This window comes from Heteronotia binoei, chromosome 14, assembly GCF_032191835.1.
Source record: "Heteronotia binoei isolate CCM8104 ecotype False Entrance Well chromosome 14, APGP_CSIRO_Hbin_v1, whole genome shotgun sequence".
Classification (NCBI taxonomy): Eukaryota; Metazoa; Chordata; class Lepidosauria; order Squamata; family Gekkonidae; genus Heteronotia; species Heteronotia binoei.
In genome coordinates this window covers 12,772,531-12,794,673 of record NC_083236.1, presented here as the reverse complement: position 1 = coordinate 12,794,673, position 22,143 = coordinate 12,772,531, and the positions used below count along the sequence as shown (strand labels likewise).

Below are 22,143 nucleotides of genomic sequence, written 5' to 3'. Positions count from 1 at the left end.
CAAAAAAGGGTCCAGGCAAAGAGGTGTGAAAAACCTCCGCTTGAGACCCTGGAGAGCCGCTGCCAGTCTGAGTAGACAATACTGACTTTGATGGACCGAGGGTCTGATTCAGTAGAAGGCAGCTTCATATGTTCATATGTCTAAGGGGAGGGACGGTGGCTCAGTGGTAGAGCATCTGCTTGGTAAGCAGAGGGTCCCAGGTTCAATCCCTGGCATCTCCAACACAAAAGGGGTCAAGGCAAATAGGTGTGAAAAACCTCCGCTGGAGACCCTGGAGAGCCGCTGCCAGTCTGAGTAGACAATACTGACTTTGATGGACCCAGGGTATGATTCAGTAGAAGGCAGCTTCATATGTTCATATGTCCAAGGGGAGGGACGGTGGCTCAGTGGTAGAGCATCTGCTTGGGAAGCAGAAGGTCCCAGGTTCAATCCCTGGCATCTCCAAAAAAGGGTCCAGGTAAGTAGGGGTGAAAAACCTCAGCTTGAGACCCTGGAGAGCCGCTGCCAGTCTGAGTAGACAATACTGACTTGGATGGACCGAGGGTCTGATTCAGTAGAAGGCAGCTTCATATGTTCATATGTCTAAGGGGAGGGACGGTGGCTCAGTGGTAGAGCATCTGCTTGGTAAGCAGAGGGTCCCAGGTTCAATCCCTGGCATCTCCAACACAAAAGGGGTCAAGGCAAATAGGTGTGAAAAACCTCCGCTGGAGACCCTGGAGAGCCGCTGCCAGTCTGAGTAGACAATACTGACTTTGATGGACCCAGGGTATGATTCAGTATAAGGCAGCTTCATATGTTCAAATGCTTCTCTCCCTTTGGACTTCTCCCTAGTAAAAATTCCCCAATAGGATGATATGAAAAATAGTATCTGCATGCTGAAAAGATCCTCTGTGGAAGGTGCCGTCTACTGAATTTCTGCATATTGTTGTGCTTTGGCATGACCTCCTTTCCCTCTAATCAGGAGGAATACTCAGATTAGTGACACACAGAAAAAAAGAAATGTTACTTTGGGGAGGGACTGTGGCTCAGTGGTAGAGCATCTGCTTGGGAAGCAGAAGGTCCCAGGTTCAATCCCTGGCATCTCCAACTAAAAAGGGTCCAGGCAAATAGGTGTGAAAAACCTCCGCTGGAGACCCTGGAGAGCCGCTGCCAGTCTGAGAAGACAATACTGACTTGGATGGACCCAGGGTATGATTCAGTAGAAGGCAGCTTCATATGTTCATATGTCCAAGGGGAGGGACGGTGGCTCAGTGGTAGAGCATCTGCTTGGGAAGCAGAAGGTCCCAGGTTCAATCCCTGGCATCTCCAACACAAAAGGGGTCCAGGCAAAGAGGCGTGAAAAACCTCAGCTTGAGACCCTGGAGAGACACAGGGAGGGGCTGTGGCTTAGTGGTAGAGCATCTGCTTGGGAAGCAGAAGGTCCCAGGTTCAATCCCTGGCATCTCCAACACAAAAGGGGTCCAGGCAAATAGGTGTGAAAAACCTCCGCTGGAGACCCTGGAGAGCCGCTGCCAGTCTGAGTAGACAATACTGACTTGGATGGACCGAGGGTCTGATTCAGTAGAAGGCAGCTTCATATGTTCATATGTCCAAGGGGAGGGACGGTGGCTCAGTGGTAGAGCATCTGCTTGGTAAGCAGAGGGTCCCAGGTTCAATCCCTGGCATCTCCAACACAAAAGGGGTCTAGGCAAATAGGTGTGAAAAACCTCCGCTGGAGACCTTGGAGAGCCGCTGCCAGTCTGAGTAGACAATACTGACTTGGATGGACCGAGGGTCTGATTCAGTAGAAGGCAGCTTCATATGTTCATATGTCCAAGGGGAGGGACGGTGGCTCAGTGGTACAGCATCTGCTTGGTAAGCAGAGGGTCCCAGGTTCAATCCCTGGCATCTCCAATACAAAAGGGGTCTAAGCAAATAGGTGTGAAAAACCTCCGCTTGAGACCCTGGAGAGCCGCTGCCAGTCTGAGTAGACAATACTGACTTGGATGGACCGAGGGTCTGATTCAGTAGAAGGCAGCTTCATATGTTCATATGTCCAAGGGGAGGGACGGTGGCTCAGTGGTAGAGCATCTGCTTGGGAAGCAGAAGGTCCCAGGTTCAATCCCCGGCATCTCCAAAAAAGGGGTCTAGGCAAATAGGTGTGAAAAACCTCCGCTTGAGACCCTGGAGAGCCGCTGCCAGTCTGAGTAGCCAATACTGACCTGGATGGACCCAGAGTCTGATGCAGTATCAGGCAGCTTCGTATGTTCAAGGGCTGGCCGAGCGCCCCCGCGGGGTCTTTCCCGCGCAGCAACGCACCGGCAGGCTTGGGCGCCTCGGGGCTCGGAGTGGGCGAAGAAGGGGCGAGCCGCGGGGCTTCACCTCGCGCGGCGATGGCGCGATGGGCCGGCAGAGGGCGCCGCGGCCCCGTGCTCCGGAGCGAGCCCCCTTCCCTTCCCTTCCCTTCCCTTCCCCGCGGAGGCCGCGCCGGCCCCCTCTCCGCCTCCGCCTCTCCAACCGCCTCGCCCGGCCGCGCATCCCTGCCCGGCGGCGGCAGAGGAGGGCAGGCCGAGCATGGCGCTGGCGGCTGCGGGGCTGCTGCTGCTGCTGCTGGGCTGCCTGGCGGGGGGCGAGGTGGGCCCGCGGGGGGCTCCGGCGCTGCCCGCCTTGCTCAGCACCTCCTTCGTGCTCAAAGGCGACGCGGCGCACAACCAAGCCATGGTGCACTGGACCGGCCACAACAGCAGCGTAAGGCCCGCCGGGGGGAGGGGGCGGGGGGCCATTCCCCAGAAGCCGGGCTGCCCTGGAGCCTGCAGGGCCCCGGCCGGGAAGGAGCCTCGGGGGGGGGGGGTGGCCAGGCACCTGCAGGTGTCTCCAGCCGCCTTAGCAGGGCCCTGGGAAGTGGGGGGGGGGGGCTTCCTCCAGGTGTGCAGGGGACTGATGCAGGAGCAGCTCCCGGGAATACTTCAGGGAGAACCCCCCCTCCCCCCCCAGCATGCTGCTTGGAGGCTTGGGGGTGGGGGACAGTGGGCTGTAAGTACACCAGTTGGCAGATGTGCATTCCTATAGGGACTTGGAGTCTTGTATGTGAGTTGGGAGTTGCATTGAGGTACCCTGGCCATTTTTGGAGCTCTGCGTTGCACCTAGTTGCACGCAGAGATGTAGAGAGGCCTGATAGAGATAGAGATAGAGGCCTGATAGAGGTTTACAAGATAATGCATGGGATGGAGAAAGTAGAGAAAGAAGTACTTTTCTCCCTTTCTCACAATACAAGAACTCGTGGGCATTCAATGAAATTGCTGAGCAGACAGGTTAAAACGGATAAAAGGAAGTACTTCTTCACCCAAAGGGTGATTAACATGTGGAATTCACTGCCACAGGAGGTGGTGGCGGCCACAAGTATAGCCACCTTCAAGAGGGGTTTAGATAAAAATATGGAGCACAGGTCCATCAGTGGCTATTAGCCACAGTGTATGTGTGTATATAACATTTTTTGCCACTGTGTGACACAGAGTGTTGGACTTGATGGGCCGTTGGCCTGATCCAACATGGCTTCTCTTATGTTCTTACGTTCTTATGGAAGAATTTGGAGGGCTTTGCAGGCTTCCTGTTAGAAAACTGGAAATTTGGAGAGTGCTGGGGCGGGGTGGGTGGGTGGGAGCATACTGTGAAAGGTTTCACTTTTTTGGAATGGAGTGGAATTCTTCTTAAGGCAAAAGTTGATTTCATCGGGATGTGTAGCGTGAAGGTATTCATGTGAAACAATCTACAGCAATTTCTGCGTCTGCTGTAGGCACGTAGAACATATTTTGAGCATATATTTATTGCTTAAACGTGACCGTAGTATAATATGATGGGTTATATGTTATTAACATATTATAGGTTTTGTGTTATTAAAGAGTCGAGTGTTTTCAATGTTGTAAAGTTGATATCCAGATATGCTACCCGTCCCAGTGAGAGGCTGTTTCTGTCCCAAATAATACCCAATTTGTTTTCAGATGGCAAAAACTAATATTCATGTGCTGAGGTACCATTGAGTCAATTTGCAGTTTTGCTTGTAGAAAAGCATTTATACTTCTGAATTCCACTGATATGCCAGATAGTACCGTAGGAGATGCAAGTTCCATCGTTTCACATTCATCTTCTGTTTGCTTCTCACCATTGATGATGATTGTTTTTGTTATTTTGTTCTGTTCTGCTCAGGATTTAAGCTAACTAATTGATGACTAAAATCCTGATCAGTACAGAAAGAAAAGGTAACCGTTAACACTTGCAACAGCACAACCCAAGGAGCCTTGGTACTTCTCAGGCGAGTAATCCTTCAGCTCTTAGATCTGTGGTACTTTTGTCTAAACTTAGGTGCGTTTTAGAGGCAAGAGGAGCAATAGTGGAATTGTTGGGGTGAGGTTTTTTGTTTTGTTTTTTTAACTCACCGTTCCTATGCTTGAGCATTTAAGGCAACATTGCACATGCTGGCTGATGTCTTCATAACCAGAGCCAGTTTGGTATAGGAGAGCCAATTTGGTGTAGTGGTTAAGTGCGCGGACTCTGAGAGAACCGGGTTTGATTCTCCCCTCCTCTACTTGCAGCTGCTGGAATGGCCTTGGGTCAGCCATAGCTCTGGCAGAGGTTGTCCTTGAAAGGGCAGCTGCTGTGAGAGCCCTCTCCAGCCCCACCCACCTCACAGGGTGTCTGTTGTGAGGGAGGAAGGTAAAGGAGATTGTGAGCCGCTCTGAGTCTCTGATTCAGAGAGAAGAGCGGGGTATAAATCGGCAATTCTTCTTCTTCTAGAGCATGCCGCCTACCCCAAGGGGTGATTTGAAGTTCCACAGAGGCCCAAGCAGAAAGCTCATGAACAATCTATCAATCACTTCTCCACTGCCTCTCACAATCCGGCCCTTGATGTAAATTCCCCCCCAGGTGGTCTCCGGTGCTGAAAGGCTTCATGGAGTGGGACTTTCCTGCTCATGTCTTCTATTGTAGTCCACTGAAATGTTGTTCTGTGGGTGTCAGAGAACAGCATAGCGGGCAAAGTGGGGGAGTCTGCAGTGGGAGGGAGGAATGAGTGTAAATGTTCAGCATTTCTTCTGCAAACACAAATGCCATTCCATCATAGATCAAGTTATCAGCATCAGGAAGAGAAATTCCGGGAGATTTTGGGGATAGAACCTGCGGAAGGTAGGGTTGAAAGAGGTTAGGAACCTCAGCATGATATACCACCGTACAGACTACCCTCTGAAGCATCCATTCCCCCCCCCGCCCCCCGGGGGGAACTATCCTCTGTGGTCTGGAGACTGGTTGTAATTCTGGAAGATCTCTGAGACCAATTCTGGGAGATCTCCAAGACTGGCAAACTTCATCATGGGATTTGTGGGGCTGGATGTCAGTCAGTAAGCCTGACAGAGAGAAGCAGCCACGAGAAGGCACTAGGGAAAGGGGGAGGCCTTTGGTGGCTGAAGGTGTGGGGCCCTGACAGCATCCCCACTTCACCCTCTATGTAACTGGGGCAAATCAGTACTTGCTACTGCCTTTCATCCTTTAGAGTCCAATTTGGAAGCATTTCTCCTCTCCAGGGTTGATGGGTCTCTTTCTTCTCAGTGGAAGGCTTCAGACTTGGCTGAACAGAGCGGCAGAATTTCAAGCCAGTGTTGAGTGGATCCTAGTCACTAGATCTGGTTGGAAGCCCATAAGAAAAAGAAAGAAATGACTTCCTGTGTCTTTCAAGATCCTGATTTTGCAATTGTAGGTGTATTAGTCTGTTGCTGAGAAAAACAAACCAGAGCCTTGTGGCAGATAAGCCTCTGACAAGGTAATACACAAGCAGAAGCTTTTGTGGACTTTTTTTTTTTTGCTGTCAAGTCACAGCTGACTTCTGGCAACCCAATAGGATTTTCAAGGCAAGAGACTGTCAGAGGTGGTTTGCCATTGCCGGCCTCCGTGTTGCGGCTCTGGTATTCTTTGGTGGTTTCCCATCCAGGTAGTGGCCAAGGCCAGCATTCCTTAGTTTCAAAGATTTGCTGAGATCAGCCTAGCCAGGACTATCCAGGTCAGGTCTTGTGGACTCTAGCCCACCTCGTCTTGCAAAGCCCACTTCAAGGAGTCATAAAGTTGGAAGGGACCTCCAGGGTCATCTAATCCAACCCCCTGAACAATGTGGGAAATTCACAAATACCTCCCCCTAGGTTCACAGGATGAGCATTGCTGTCAGATGGCCATCTCCTGTCTTATCTGTGACTTCCCACGCATTAGCAAAGCTAGTGAATGGTCTCTGTATTTTTCTGGGCCAGACTGGAGTTGTACAAAACTACATTTCACTCTGTACTTCCCTGCATTTTGTGGCCTCTTGATGCTGCTCTTTTCTTTTAAGACCTACATAAAAGGTCTTCCTAGTAGAGATTCACCCCTTGCATCCAAAGCAGTGGGATTGGGTCTGTGAAGGCTTACGTTGGAATCAAACTGTTAATCAAAAGTGGGCCCAGATGACTGTTTGTTCTTGTGTCTTCTCCCCCTGGTTCTCTCCTTTACAAGTAACTGCAGCTTTCAACTCCACATGCTTTTAGAGATTCGTGGATTCAGGTCTTAGAGGTTGTAAGGGTAGACTTTAAGAGGTTGTCTTATATTTAATTTGATTTTTTTACAGGGTTCACGGTCTCTTTTTTTTTAAAGTTAGAATTGAAAATTTAAACACATCAACTTGGGTTCAGCCAAAGAGCGGGATCAGGGGGGGGGGCATTTTGGCATGCAGTGGGGAGGGGAAACATGAGAAAGCCACCCCCCCCCCCCTTGCAGAAACATTCAACAGGACCCAAGCCAGAAAATATTTCTCAGTTTAGTTTTTTCAAAACAAAAGAATAATTGGTTTTTATGTACTCTGATCCTGATTCTGGTACATTTGCAGTTTATGTGTGCAGGCGGAAGGGCTGCAGAAACAGATGTGACTGTCCAGATAAAACGGGACACTTTTGGAAGGAAATTTTTGGTTCTTTTCTGAGTACTTAAAAAAAATTATAATGGGAAATTAGCAAATTTTGGAATACCCTTAATAAACTCCCTCTGAAATATTATTTTGGAATGAATGGAATGATTTTAAAATACATAATTTGGTCATTCTGCTGTGATTTCCCCAGGACAATTACAGTATTGTCCTAAGCAGAGTTATGTTCTTTTGAGTCCATTGAAGTTACAAGGCTTGAAAGTGTGTAATTTTGGCTAGGAGTGTGCTGTTAGTTTCTTAACATATAGGGAAATACCTGTTTGTTGTGCTATCTAGGGAGTGATCCGAAGCTAGTCTGTTAAGTCGCATTTTATTTATTGGGGTGTATTCCCAGGAAAGCTTTTATTTATTTATTATTTATTTATTACTTTACATTTACATCCCGCCCTCTCCGCAAGCGGACTCAGGGCGGCTTACAATATCATAAAAACAATCAATTCCATAAAACATATAAAACCATAATACACTTATCAGTTTAAAACTATTTGCGCTGTCTCAATCCAGTCTGGCGGTAGTGGGTTCTGACTATGATCGCCAGCTTCTGCAGGATGTCCGGTGGCAGCCCATTTTCAGTCAACCAGAAAAGCCTGTCTGAACAGTTCGGTCTTACAGGCCCTGCGGAACGCCGACAAATCCCGCAGGGCCCTTATAGCTTCTGGGAGGGTGTTCCAAAGTTCTGGTGCTGCCACCGAGAAAGCCCTAGATCTTGTTGCGCATAGCCTGGCTTCTTTTGGGCCAGGGGCAGACAGCAGATTTTTTGTCCCTGATCGCAGTGCTCTCTGGGGGATATGTGGGGAAAGGCGGTCCCATAGATAGGCAGGTCCCTGACCATAAAGGGCTTTTGGAGGTTTGCAGTTCAAATTTTACAGTTACCCGGGAGTAGGGATGCCAGTGTGATGTCCATGGGCACCATAGTGCCTGCCAATACTCCCTCTAAGCTGTGGAGTCTTATGAGCAAAAATTATACACTTTGTGTGTGAGCTACTGGCATTAAAGTTGTGAGCTACTACAGAAATTAGTTTGCTCCGGGGCCATTTTTTCCTGAGCTAGGACAAAAATGTATGAGCCAGAGGCTAAACAACTGTGAGCTAGCGCACACTAACTCAGCTTAGAGGGAATATTGGTGCCTGCTGAGTACTTTTAGGAATTGGGTTGGGTCCAGGTGGGGCTTTTGCCCAGCAAGGCTTCTGAATGACTACTGGAGATTTGATTGACTGTGTAGAATTTGTCAGTGTTTCTTTGGCAGCAGCTGCCTCACAGCACAAGAATCTACACTGTATAGCTTAAGCTAAGCTGCCTGTGGTTAAAGCTGCAGTACTGCAGTCCTAAGCTCTGCTCACAACCTGAGTTCAATCCCCGGTGGAAGCTGGGTTTTCAGGTAGCCGGCTCAAGGTTGACTCAGCCTTCCTTCCTTTCGAGGTCGGTCAAATGAGTACCCAGCTTGCTGGGGGGGGGGGAGGGAGGGAATGTAGACGACTGGGTAAGGCAATGACAAACCACCCCGTAAAAAGTCTGCTGTGAAAGCAATGTCACCCCAGAGTCAGAAACGACTGGTGCTTGCACAGGGGACCTTTCCTTCCTTTCCTTTCCACCCCCTTAGTGGCCATTTTGTGCCTGTATCCTCCATACAGTTTCACAATTCCAAATGTCCCCGTAGGCTCAAAAAAGGTTGGGGACCCCCTGCCCTGAATGAAGCTAGCCTTGTCCTCCATCTTTGTGCTAGTTAACATTATTCAAAGGGCTCGGAGGAGCAATGCAACAAAATCTTCTTTTAACACATGCAAGCAAATAAATCTGTCCACTCATGTTGTTTCTTTAAAACCTCAGTTCCAGTCCAGGCCCTTATATTTCCTGCTTAGTTTCATTTTATTTCCCTTGTAGAGAAAACAAACACAAAGAAGCCATTAGACAAAAAAAAAGGAGACCTGAGTTCAGATCCCTTTGGCCAATCTCTCTCAATCCAACCTACCTCATAGTTGTTGAGAGGGCGAAATGGGTTGAGGAGCCAAGTAAAATTGAATGTAAAATATAATAAATATTGAAGGAAAGACACTGATGGAAAGGCTGTGGAAGAGTCCACCTCAGTTTACGTGGTATAGCTAAACATTTATGGTTTTAATTTATTATATATTTATTCACCATATTGTCGGCCTTTCTCCCTAAGACTCAGGGTATACACAGTGTTAATGTGTCAATGTGGTCAATGGGATAAGACCTCTAATAAGCAATGTGCAAGATTTACCCATGGATTTAAACCAAGATGTGTTTCAAAATTGTGTGTGCATGCAGATACATATATAATTCTGTACTGCTTTTTTTTACTGTTTTCTAGATTGGCATGCTTTTAAAACTATAAATAGCATAGCTGTCGTTTTCTTCTGGATATTTGGGAATTTGCAGGTAATAAAGTTCAGCTGATATGTTGCCATGGTTTGAAGTGGAATGTTATGAATCATGCAGGGACTTGCAGGCAAAAGTTTCCAAAGTGGATATTGTGGCTCTCACACCTTCCCTGTAGAACAATGAACATATATGAACATATGAAGCTGCCTTATACTGAATCAGACCCTCGGTCCATCAAAGTCAGTATTGTCTTCTCAGACTGGCAGCGGCTCTCCAGGGTCTCAAGCTGAGGTTTTTCACACCTATTTGCCTGGACCCTTTTTTGGAGATGCCAGGGATTGAACCTGAGACCTTCTGCTTCCCAAGCAGATGCTCTACCACTGAGCCACCGTCCCTCCCCAATAGTATCTGTCAGTGTGCAGTTCCCCTTGCAGGGTTACCACGTACCACAGACCAGTGGTGGGGGATGCGGGGGGGGGGGGTAGGATTGCCAGCTCCAGGTTGAGAAACCCCTGGAGGTTTAGAAGTGGAGCCTGAGAAGGACAGAGACCTCGGTGGGGTACAATTCCATAGAGTCCGCCCTCCAAAGTATCGATTTTCTTCAGGGGACCTGATCTCTGTGGTCTGGAAATGATGTGTAATTTCAGGAGACCCCCTGGCCCCAGCTGGAGGCTGGCATCCCTAGGAATTCTGCTAGACCAAGGGGGATGATGTGGTTGTGGAGGAAGCCGACTGCTGTTTCCACATGAGATGTGCACTGCTACGTAGGGTTTTGGCTCCGGGCTTCCCAAGATATCAACCAAAAGAACAGTGGGTACAACCACACCCCACATAGAGGGGTGAAGAGCACAGATCCAGGAAGCTGGGGAAACTGGAGAGAGGGATTGCTAGAAAAGAGAGGGATTGTCCACCACAGGAAATGCTCTCTTCCTTCTTGCCTGTCACAGGAGTAGGTCAGTAATGGAGAGGAGTTGTGTGAGCTCTGGATGGAGGGAGGATATTTGCTCTCTTGGCCGTCTTCTTTCTTTTCGCTCTCCTTGACTGGCAGCTTCTCCTTGGCTCTGAGCTTCCTTGTCCTCCATGTCCCTTGGCTTCCCACTATTCCCCTGTGCACAGAGTGGAGCATGTCTCCAGTTACTGACCTCTACCAATGTTTTAATAAAATGTGTGGATTGGGTCTAAAGCACCAGCAGTAGATAGAAGCTGGCAGAGCAGGCCTTCCTTCCTTCCTTCCTTCCTTCCTTCCTTCCTTCCTTCCTTCCTTCCTTCCTTCCTTCCTTCCTTCCTTCCTTCCTTCCTTCCTTCCTTCCTTCCTTCCTTCCTTCCTTCCTTCCTTCCTTCCTCCCTCCCTCCCTCCCTCCCTCCCTCCCTCCCTCCTGTTGCTGCCTGCACCCCTCCCCCATTCTGCTCAAGGAAGTTACAGAACCTTCTGGAACAGAATGGGATCTTCACCAAGATGAGGAAACTGGCAAAAATAGCAAAATGGCAGCTTTGGATCCAGCCTTGAGTTTGAAGTTTTGTTTTGTGATTGCCTTAAGTTAAGGCCCCGTGACACAGAGTGGTAAAGCAGCGGTACTGCAGTACTGTGGTCTGAACTCTCAGCTCATGACCTGAGTTTGATTCCGGCGGAAGCTGGATTCAGGTAGCCGGCCCAAGGTTGAGTCAGCCTTCCATCCTTCCTAGGTTGGTAAAATGAGTACCCAGCTTGCTGGGGGGAAAGTGTAAAAGACTGAGGAAGGCAATGGAAAACCACCCCATAAAAAGTCTGCTGTGAAAATGTTGTGAAAGCAACGTCACCCCAGAGTCGGAAACGACTGGTGCTTGCACAGGGGATCTTTCCTTTCCTTTTCCTAAGTTACTCTGGTTTTTGGTATCCTGAAGACATCACAAAATTTAATTTTCTGCTTTTACAACATCAAGATAAAGGCAGTATAGATTGTGTTATTTTCAAATGCAATCCATTATGGAGCGCACAGGCCACCAATAGCGGTTGCTACTCAGTGCTGACATAAGGACTCCATCTCTGGGTTGAGAAATTCTGGAGGGTTTGGGAGTTGAGCCTGAGGAAAGGCAGGTTTGGGGAAGGGAAGAACTAAAACAGTGTATAATGCCATAAAGTCTACTGTCCAGACATTTTCTTCAGGTGGATAATAAAATAAAATAAAAATTATTTATATCCCGCCCTCCCCGCCGAGGCAGGCTCAGGGCGGCTAACAACATTTTCATATAGTTATACAAAGTTTAAAATCACATTAGCTTTAAAACATTCCAATTAACCAAATACAACACAGATTTCCAGGTGCTAATTCCATTATAAAATAATAGTAGCGAAAGTCACCCAACAACTATCTCTCAGCCAGCAAAGGCCATCCTGAAAAGGGTGGTCTTGCAGGCTCTGTGGAACTGGTCAAGGCACCGCAGGGCTCGCACTTCTTCCGGAAGCTGGTTCCATAGGTGTGGAGCTGCGATGGAGAAGGCCCGTGTACGGGTATTTTGAAGTTTGGCCTCCTTTGGTCCAGGGATAGTCAGCTGGTTCTTCCCTGCTGACCTCAGTGCTCTCTGGGGTTCGTATGGGGAGAGACGGTCCCTCAGGTAGGCAGGTCCTCGGCCATATAGGGCTTTAAAGGTAATAACCAGCACTTTGTAACGAACCCGGTAAGTAATGCAACCAGTGCAGTTCGCGTAGCCCCGGCTGTATGTGCTCCCATTTCGGGAGCCCCAATATCAGCCTAGCCGCCGCGTTCTGCACCAGCTGCAACCTCCGGGTTCGGCACAGAGGCAGCCCCATGTAGAGGGCATTACAGTAATCCAATCTTGAGGTGACCGTTGCATGGATCACTGTTGCTAGGTCTCGGCGCTCCAGGAAGGGAGCCAACTGCCTTGCCTGCTTCAGGTGGAAAAACGCTGACTTGGCAGTGGCTGCTATCTGGGCCTCCATTGATAATGAAGGCTCCAGTAGGACTCCCAAGCTCTTGACCCGGTGCGCCGCTTTCAGAGGCACACCGTCAAAAACCGGGAGAGGTATTTCCCTCCCTAGGACGCCACGACCCACGCAGAGGACCTCTGTCTTCATTGGGTCCAGCTTCAGCCCACTCAGCCTAAGCCAAGTTGCCACGGCCTGCAATGCCAGGTCCAAATTCTCTGGAACGCAGTCAGGCCGGCCATCCATTAGCAGTTAGAGCTGGGTGTCATCTGCATATTGGTGACACCCAAGCCCGTACCTCCGGGCAATCTGGGCACGGGGGCTCACATAGATGTTAAATAGCATTGGGGAGAGAACTGCTCCCTGCGGCACCCCACAATCTAGTGTGTGCCTCTGGGACAGCTCACCCCCGATTGCCACCCTTTGTCCCCGACCCTTGAGGAACAAGGAAAGCCATTGTAGGGCTAGCCCCCCAACCCTATGTCATCGAGGTAGCGGGTCAGTAGTCGATGGTCGACCGTATCGAATGCGGCTGACAGTTCTAATAACATCAGCACCGCCACGCTGCCTCGGTCCAGATGCCGCTGGAGGTCATCTACCAAGGCGACCAGCACTGTCTCCGTCCCATGACCTGGGCGAAAGCCGGACTGGCAAGGGTCTAGGATGGAAGCGTCATCCAGAAAACCCTGCAACGCCACTGCCCTCTCAATAATTTTACCAAGAAACGGTAAATTAGAGACCGGTCAGTAATTTGCCAATTTGGCCGGGTCTGCTGTACTTTTTTTCAAGAGGGGGCGGACCATAGCCTCTTTCAAAGGTGCTGGAAAGCGCCCCTCGGAAAGGGATCTATTTATGATGTCCCGTAAAGGACATCTAAGATCCCTTTGGCAGGATTTAATCAGCCAGGAGGGGCAAGGGTCCAAATCACAAGTTGTTGGGCGTGCAGAAGAGAGAATTCCGTCGACTTCCTCCAGGCTGAGTGGGTCAAAGCGATCCAGAACGAAATCGGAAGACAGGCATGGAGCCTCAAGTTCCTGTACTGTATGCAAAGTGATAGGCAGGTCCTGGCGGAGCGACGTGATTTTATCTGCAAAATATTTCGCGAAAGCCTTGCAGCCTATCTTTAATTCCCTCACATTTGGTCTGCCTTGAGGCAGTGTAATAAGACTTCCAATTATTCTAAACAATTGAGCTGGGCGTGAATTTGCAGACGCAATCCTGGCTGCAAAGTAAGCTTTCTTCGTGGCCTTGACTGCCATCTCATAAGACCTCATAAACGATCTATAGGATGTTCTCGTCGCTTCGTCACGAGTATGCCGCCACTGCCTCTCTAGTCGTCTAAGCCCTTGTTTCAGCTGGCGTAACTCCAAGGTGTACCATGGCACCAGCCTCACACGAGGGCGTAGAGGATGTCAAGGTGCGATCTTGTTGATTGCCCTGGATATCTGGTTTTGCCAGGCCTCCACCAGGTCATCAAGGGAATCGCCAGGGGGCCAGGGATCCCGCAGGGCCATTTGGAACCGTTCCGGGTCCATTAGGCTCCGCGGGCGAGCCAAAATAGGCTCTCCGCCCATACAGGGTTGAGGCGGTGTCTCCATACGGGCCTTGAGGGCTAGGTGATCCGACCATGGGACCGCTTCTACCGCGATATCGTTCACCAAAATCCCGGACGCAAAGATCAGGTCTAACGTGTGTCCAGCCTGATGCGTGGGCATCGTGACAAATTGAGAGAATCCCAGAGTCGCCATGGACGACACCAGATCCATCACCTGATTGGAGGCCACGTCATCAGCGTGGACGTTGAAATCACCCAGGACCATAAGCCCTGGGTCCTCCAACGCCCAGCCTGCCACCGCCTCCATCATGGATGGTAAGGCGCTGGCTGGTGCGTTAGGCGGACGGTACACCAGCCAGATCGCCAATCCCTCTCTGACATCCCAGTCTAGACCAGCACATTCAATACCCTCGATTGTTGGGGCCGGGAGAGCCCGGAAGGAGTAACCCTACCGTATGAATAATGCCACCCCTCCCCCCCGCCTGCTAGTCCGTGATTGATGAAAGACCGAGTAACCTGGTGGGGGGGTCATCTGGGAAAGAGCCACTTTCTTGCTTTGAGATCAGTTGTAATCCCAGGAGATCTCCAGCCTCACCCTGGATGTTGGGAACCCTGCACTGACAACAGGTTCCACGTCACCTTAAAAAGGTATGGAATAGGGTCAGCCTCACTTTTTCTTTTAGAGGGAAAGATAACTTAAAATAGAACACGCATGAAAGTCAATACGGCATTACTGAAACCTTAAGACCCTTTTCAAACTGCCGTTGTATTCCGTTTTAGTAACTGGTTGCAAATGGATTTTTTCTGTCGCTTCTGACAGAGTCCCGTTTCAGTAACTGGCTGCTTTGTTTATTTATTTACCTGTTCATACAAACCCACTTGTGTTGGGTTAGCAAAGTGTGGTTGAGCTGCTTTAGAGGGAAACTGCTTCCCCCCCATTTTCAGCTCCTTTGTTGTGCCTCTGAATCGCTGTGGTGTGGTGTTTAAAATGTCCACAGCGCTTCCCGCAATGCTGCTTCCCCCTGCCCTTTTTTGCCTCACAGACTTCCTCAGACTTTTAAAAAAGCATTCTTAAGTGACTTCTGCAGTGCTACTGAATCAATGCAGCTCTATGGTGCCACTATATAGTGCTAAAGTGCTCACCTTTGAACATTTTTGAAAAAGTCCAAGGAAGATTGCACAGTGGAAAAGGGCAGAGAAAAAAAGCAGCAGTGTTTGAAATGACCATAGCATTTCAGAGACGGCTCATTAACAGAAGGAAATACACTGTATGAAATTCTTGTCTTTGTATTGCTTTACTCAAAACTGGGCCAACAACAAATAACATTCAGTTTAGAACGGTAATGTGAAAAGGGGCTCAATAACGCTAGTGTACACTTCAGAACAATTAAGCAAATAGGATATAATGTGTTAGTAACTCATAAATATTAATACAAGTGAGAACACCGAGACACACAGAACCTGACAAAGACTGCTGATTGGTTGCTGTTGTAGTCTTCTCAGGGATTCTGCTATTAAAAATGTTGTGGAAGACATAGAACGATCTAAACATTCCTAACGGATAAAGTGCTGTAGGAAGCTCGAATGAAGGCAAAGCTTCCGAGACCTTGTCTTGGCCATCATAAAACCAAGATTTAAAATGTCAGAAAACATTGTGAAATTGTTGCCAACAGGGCATGTGGCCATATGTCATCTTGGAATATGTTGTTCCAAAATGCAATTAAAGTGGACCGCTTTTGAACAAACACATGTTCTGTAATGCAACCTTTTCTCGCCTTTGTAAGGTAAATATGTTTTGTCATTATGGCTGCATCCCAGATCTGAAAACGATTCCCGAATGGGAGAGATTATCCTCATACTTTCCCCAATGGAAGGAGGGAGTCATTCGGGCATCTGTAAGCAGATTTACGACTGCTTATAAATCCACTTCCTCTATCAAACCTTCAAGATAATTCAGCAAAACATATTGAGGGTTCCCTAGGACAGAATTTTCAGCAGGCTCTATATAATTCAGATAAATATTTCCTGATTTTGTTACATTTCAAATGAATCTGCAGAAAGTCTGGGTGAGGCTGCCCAGGTTTCCAGCTGTGGTGTATTTACAATCCATCATTTGAAAAAAAACCAAACAAACTATTTTATTATTAAATAGGCATACAACAAAGGTAAGTATAAATGATCAGACAATACAATGGTAATCAGATAATAAAATATAAATAACCATAACATAATAAACTGTAGCATAAGAACAATAACTTGGTGGGGAGAGGTTGGTGAAAAATTAATACAGCAATACAATGTCAAGCATCAATACTTGTTAGAAAGCCAGTTTTTAATTTTCTATGAACTCAAAAAAGAGAAGCCATTTTCCCAGGAAATATGAACTAAATGAGGAGTTTTCATTTGCTGAAATATGATCAGATATTTTATCCATAGCTAGAATTCCCCAATTTTATTTGGAGCTGTTGTCTAAATGAAGGGATAGATGGTGGCTTCCAGAGGCGAGCCAGAGAAGTTTTGGCAGCTACCAATAATATTGAAATTAGATCTTTGCTTAGATTAGGAATGGAAAGATTTTTACTTATGTGGGCTGAGGTTTGCATTTGAGTTTCCATTTCCACCCCTAGATCTCTTGTCTGATTCCTTTCTGAGCAGTTAATTTATCTGATATGCTGGTAGGAATGTCTGTGTTCTGAAATAACTTCTTTTTCAAAATGGGATTTCTTAATCAAGTCATTCATTTCATTTACCCCCACCTTTCTTGCCAAAAAGTGACCCCGTGGTGCAGAGTGGTAAAGCAGCAGTAGTGCAGTACTGTGGTCTGAACTCTCTGCTCACGACCTGAGTTCGATTCCGGCGGAAGCTGGATTCAGGTAGCCGGCCCAAGGTTGACTCAGCCTTCCATCCTTCCGAGGTCGGTAAAATGAGGCCCCAGCTTGCTGCGGGAGGAAGTGTGGATGACTGGGAAAGGCAATGGCAAACCACCCCGTAAAAAACGTTGTGAAAGCAATGTCACCCCAGAGTCGGAAACGACTGGTGCTTGCACAGGGGACCTTTCCTTTCCTTCTTGCTAAAAGGCAACCAAGACGGCTCACATAGTTCTTCTCTCCACCATTTTATCCTCACAATGTACCTCTGAGGTGAGTTAGGCTGAGGATCTGCCAGTGGCCCAAGGTCACCTAGCAGGCTTCCAGGGCAGAGTGGGGATTTAAACCCAAGTCTTTTAGACCAAATCTTTAACCATTGCACCGTGCTTGTGTAATGCTATGATTTTACGTTGACTTTGAGAGGACAATAGTAGTCATGGGATATCTGGCTGTCTTCTTCAAGGGCTTAAATGATTCGCAGTTCTGTTCTCTACACTATTTAGGGCAGGGGTGTTGAACATTTATTATGAGGGCCAAATCTGACATAAATGAGACCTTGTTGGGCCAGGCCATGTTGGACCGGGCCATGTGTGTACCTATTTAAGATTAGGTAGCAGAGACCCAAACTTTATAAAGGACACAAACACAATTACAGATTTAAAAAAAACACTTAAAACATTAGCACTTGGTTTTAAAGGCAATTTCTTTGTATTTCTCTCATGGGATCCAGGGAACTGGGTAAAGGAAGCTCTGGCTCTTTTCTTCCTTCCTCAGGGGAGCAGGAGGAGCCTCAGCCAATAGAAGGAAGAGAGGCTTGGCTCAGTAGCTGTGCTGTACGATTGAGACAGCCTGGCAAAGCAAGCTATCCTTCCCCCCCACACACACTTCTTCCCCAAGAGAGGAGCCTTAGCCAATGGAGAAAATAGAGGCTTTGCTCTGTAGCTCCTGTGCAATTGAGCAAGCCTGGCAAAGCAAGCTGTTATGCAGAAGGAAGTAAGAGAGAGGGAGAAGGAAGCAGATGACAGCCAGTTGCTTGGGGGCCTGATAGGAGCCCTTGTGGGGGCGGCCTGATTTGGCCCCTGGGCCTCATGTTTGTCACCCCTGATTTAGGGTTTCCACCACCTTTCTGGAATTAAATGGGAAAGGAGCAGGAGAGAGCTGGGCATCATCTGCATATCATTCAAGGATCTGGAGCAAAATGTTATTGATCTCTCCCCGTGGTTTCACATAGACGTCAGAAGGAACATCTATGTGGAATCTTAGGTGGAATCTTATCATGCCTGAAAGACTAATTGCTAAGAGGGAGAAGGGAAGTCCTCTAGTGTCACCTCCAGGAACACTTCAGGCTGCCTTATATTGAGCCAGACCATTGATCTTTCAAGGTCAGCTGCTGCTTTCTAAGGTCTCAGATGGAGGCCTTTCACATCACCTCCTCCCTGATCTTTTTTACTGGAGTTGAGGGGGTTGAACTGGGGGCCTTCTGAACACAAAGCCATCTACAACTGAGCCATGATGTCCCTTCCCAAAACTGGCTTTAGCTATCCCAAAACAGTACTGTCTAGACCAGGGGCCCTCAAACTTTTAAAATAGGGGGCCAGTTCACTGTCCCTCAGACTGTTGGAGGGCCGGACTGCCGTTACTGTACAAGGCCGTGGGCCGTCAGTTAGGGATGTGCAAAAAAAAAAAAATTCGGAAGTGCACGGATTCGGAAGTACATGGGGAAAAAAATTTCGGATTCCCCCTGTACTGCTGAATGCCGTATTCGGAATAGCCGCATATACGGTAATGCGCGGCTATTTCCGAATATACGGCCCTATTATACCCTATGGGCCATTGAAATCAATGGCAAATAGGGTATATTTGAAGCCGCCTGGAGGGGAGGGGGTTTGAGGGAGAGCCCCCAAATTTGCAGGGGACCTGCAGGGGACTCTCCCCTACAACTCCCCCAAGTCCCAAAAAGATTGGGCCAGGGGGTCCCATTCCAGGGGCACCCAAAGAGGGTGCCCCTATTCCATCATTATACCCTATGGGCCATTGAAATCAATGGCAAATAGGGTATAATTGAAGCCGCCTGGAGGGGAGGGGGTTTGAGGGAGAGCCCCCAAATTTGCAGGGGACTTGCAGGGGACTCTCCCCTACAACCCCCCCAAGTCCCAAAAAGATTGGGCCAGGGGGTCCCATTCCAGGGGCACCCAAAGAGGGTGCCCCTATTCCATCATTATACCCTATGGGCCATTGAAATCAATGGCAAATAGGGTATAATTGAAGCCGCCTGGAGGGGAGGGGGTTTGAGGGAGAGCCCCCAAATTTGTCGGGGACCTGCAGGGGACTCTCCCCTACAACCCCCCCAAGTCCCAAAAAAATTGGGCCAGGGGGTCCCTGTCTTTGGGCTCCCCAAAAGGCCCATTGCCAACAATGATGGGGAAAGCCCAATTAGCCACTTCCTCCACTACAATTGCTGTGGGGAAAGTGGCTCTGGCCAGAGGGGGGTTTGAGGGAGAGGCCCCAAAACTGCAGGGCAGCTTCAGGGGACTCCCCAGCATGCAACCCCCCTGGCCCCAAAAGACAGCACCCATTGTGGGCACCCCAAAAGGAACACTGCTCCCAATGGTGAGAAAAAACCAATTAGAGCCACTTCCTCACTGCAATTGTCATGGGAAAAGTGGCTCTGGGGAGCAGGAGGTTTTGAGGAGAGCCCCCCAAACTGCTGTGCAGCTTCAGGGGACTGTCCCACACAAAACCCACAAGGCCAAAAAAAAATTGGACCAGGGGGTCCAATTCCTGGGGCACCCAAAGCCAAACCTAACTTCACACCAGAGAATCTCTATAGGCCCCAAATGCACTACATCCCTCTATCTAATCTATGAACCCTGCAGGCCTGGCACCAATAAAAACCCAGTTGCCAACGTCGTGGCAGTACAAAACACAATCTGCTCAAGGTCTGCTCTGCAGACCTGGCTGCAGCAAACCCAGATGCCAGCTCTCCAGCCCTGCCCCAAACAACACGGGGAGAGCTGGCAAACCACAAAAAGCCTGCTGCCTCTGGGTCTCTCACCCAGGTGCCAGCTTCCCTGCCCCAAACAACACAATCTACAGGTGCCAGCTCTCCAGCCCTGCCCCGAACAATACGGGGAGAGCTGGCAAACCACAAAAAGCCTGCTGCCTCTGGGTCTCTCACCCAGGTGCCAGCTCTCCAGCCCTGCCCCGAACAACACGGGGAGAGCTGGCCAACCACAAAAAGCCTGCTGCCTCTGGGTCTCTCACCCAGGTGCCAGCTTCCCTGCCCCAAACAACACAACTCTAGTCTCTCAAACAAGAGAAGTGGTGGACCACCACACCTAGCTCAACATCATTCTGCAACACAAAGCAAGAAGCATTTTGACTTACCTTGAGTGATGGATGGTTGGCTGGTCCTGGCCAAATCAGTCAACAACCCCCCCCCCAGCCCCCCCAACCCCACACCAAGAAAGTGACAACAGGAAAAAAAGGCCAAGCAAAGCAACTCAAGATTTTAAAAAGTGGCCTTTCACCAATAAGAAAACTCAGGCCAAATCAGTCAACAACAACACCCCCACCCCTAAAACCAGAACCAGAAAAGGGGGACAAAACAATGAAAATTAGGCCAAACAGCACCCCCCCAATAACCTAAAGATAAAAGTAACACAGCAGCAACACAACACAGCAGCAACAAATCAAACAATGAAACAGTAAAAAACTCAACTTTTAATAATGCAGGAACTCCCCCTCCCCCCCCAAAAAAACCCTTCACCCTAACCCCAAGAAATCCAAGCCACCCAAATCAGGAGAAGTAAAAGGACACTGCACTTTAAAAAGTCCTCTCACTAAATTAAGATATGGGCAAATTAGCAAAACCACCCCACCCCAGGCCCCCCCACCCCCAGCAGAACCTAACCTCAACCCTAAATAGGCTACCCTACCCACCCAGCACTCACCCACCCAAATCTGAACAAGTAAAGGGACTCTAGTCCTTTTACCAACAAAAACTAAAACAAGAACCCCAAAACTGTCTTACCTTGTATTCTCTGAGTCCAGGGAGGTCTCTGGTAAGGCAGTGAGAGAGCAGCAGGCAGGAGCTGAAGCCAAGGGCCAGCCACCAGCAGCAGCACAATCTCTCTCACACCAACCCACACCACATACACCAACACAGCAATGGAGGAGTCCAGCAGGAAGACTCCTTAAAAAGGTTCTCTGGCCCTACAGAGAGCAATTTCAAAAAATAGCACTGCTCTCTCTGATTGGCCAGAGAACATTGCTTACTTGGATACCCAAGTAAGCAAAAGATCAAAATAACAATGTAGCTGATGGCTGGGCCATCAGCTACACATACATACACAGTACACAACAACAGCCCTGCAAAGCATGCATTTGCAATGCATTTTGCAAATGCATGCTTTGGATTGGCTGCTGGGGCTCCTCTTCCCCCTCCCCCCCTCCCTGGCCCCAGGGAGGCTATAGGAGAGGCGGGAAGAGGGCACTAAAGGCGGGAAGCTAAGCAAGCAGCTCCATTGAGGCTGCAGAATCCGCTTCCCGCCTTTTCTATGGAATTTTACATTGACAACAGCCTTTTGACAGCCGTACCGTATTCTCCCGAATAGCGGTTCGGGAGAATATGGCGAGCCGCATTCGGGAGCCGCATTTTTGGCGGCAAGGGCATTCGGCTGCGGGCAATGCCGAATACAGCCGAATCAGCGTTGATTCGGCTGTATTTTCGGCTCGGCCAAGCCGAATGCACATCCCTACCGTCAGTTCTCCGTCTTCTGCATCTCTCTCCCTTCCCCACACCCCGGCCTGGGAACTCACCTCACTTCGGTATCACCTCACACTCTGTCTCCGCCGCCTCAGCCAAGTGCCGGAAGTGTGCGTTGCTAACGCGAGTTTAGGTCGAACGTCACTTCCGGTCTGATTTTGCCATAACCTGGCAGGCCGCATAAACGTCCTCAGCGGGCCGTAGTTTGAGGACCCCTGGTCTAGACCCATCATGGGCTAAGGAAATCATTATCAAAGGCAGAGGTGTCCAGAGTTGCTTAACATAAGAGCCACATAGAATAAACATCAGATGTTTGAGGAAGGCAGACAAATAAATGGGGGAGGAGGGAGGGAGAGGTGGAAAGAAATCAACTTTAAATGCATTCTCCAAGCAGCTCGCTGGCTTGGCTTGGAGATGTGATGTAAAGAGAGAAATGCCTTCTCCAAGCTGGCCGGAGTGGTGGGGGCTTCAAGAGCCATACAATATGTGTAGAAGAGCCACATGTGACTCCCAAGCCACAGTTTGGTCACCCCTGATCAAAGGCTGGAAAGGTCCAGGAGAAGTGTCAGTGGCAGGTCCACATTCCCCGTCACGGCAACCAGAAAGGCTTCTGTACCATAACCTGGCTGGAATTAAGATTCAAAACTAGGTCAAGATAAATCAGTTTCATCCAGGAATGCCTGGAGGTATCTTACTTCCCAAATCTTCATCTTA

The 22,143-nt window shown here is 48.9% G+C and overlaps 1 protein-coding gene across 1 annotated transcript in view; it reads left to right on the top strand.

The window, feature by feature from the left end:
- Window positions 1-2,553: 2,553 nt before the first annotated feature.
- The window catches only part of SORCS2 (sortilin related VPS10 domain containing receptor 2), a 253,072-nt gene continuing 233,482 nt past the window's right edge, over window positions 2,554-22,143 (top strand). Inside the window, exon 1 of the mRNA XM_060253784.1 lies at window positions 2,554-2,727. Coding sequence (XP_060109767.1) covers window positions 2,554-2,727 — 174 coding nt within the window. The remainder of the gene's footprint in view (window positions 2,728-22,143) is intronic.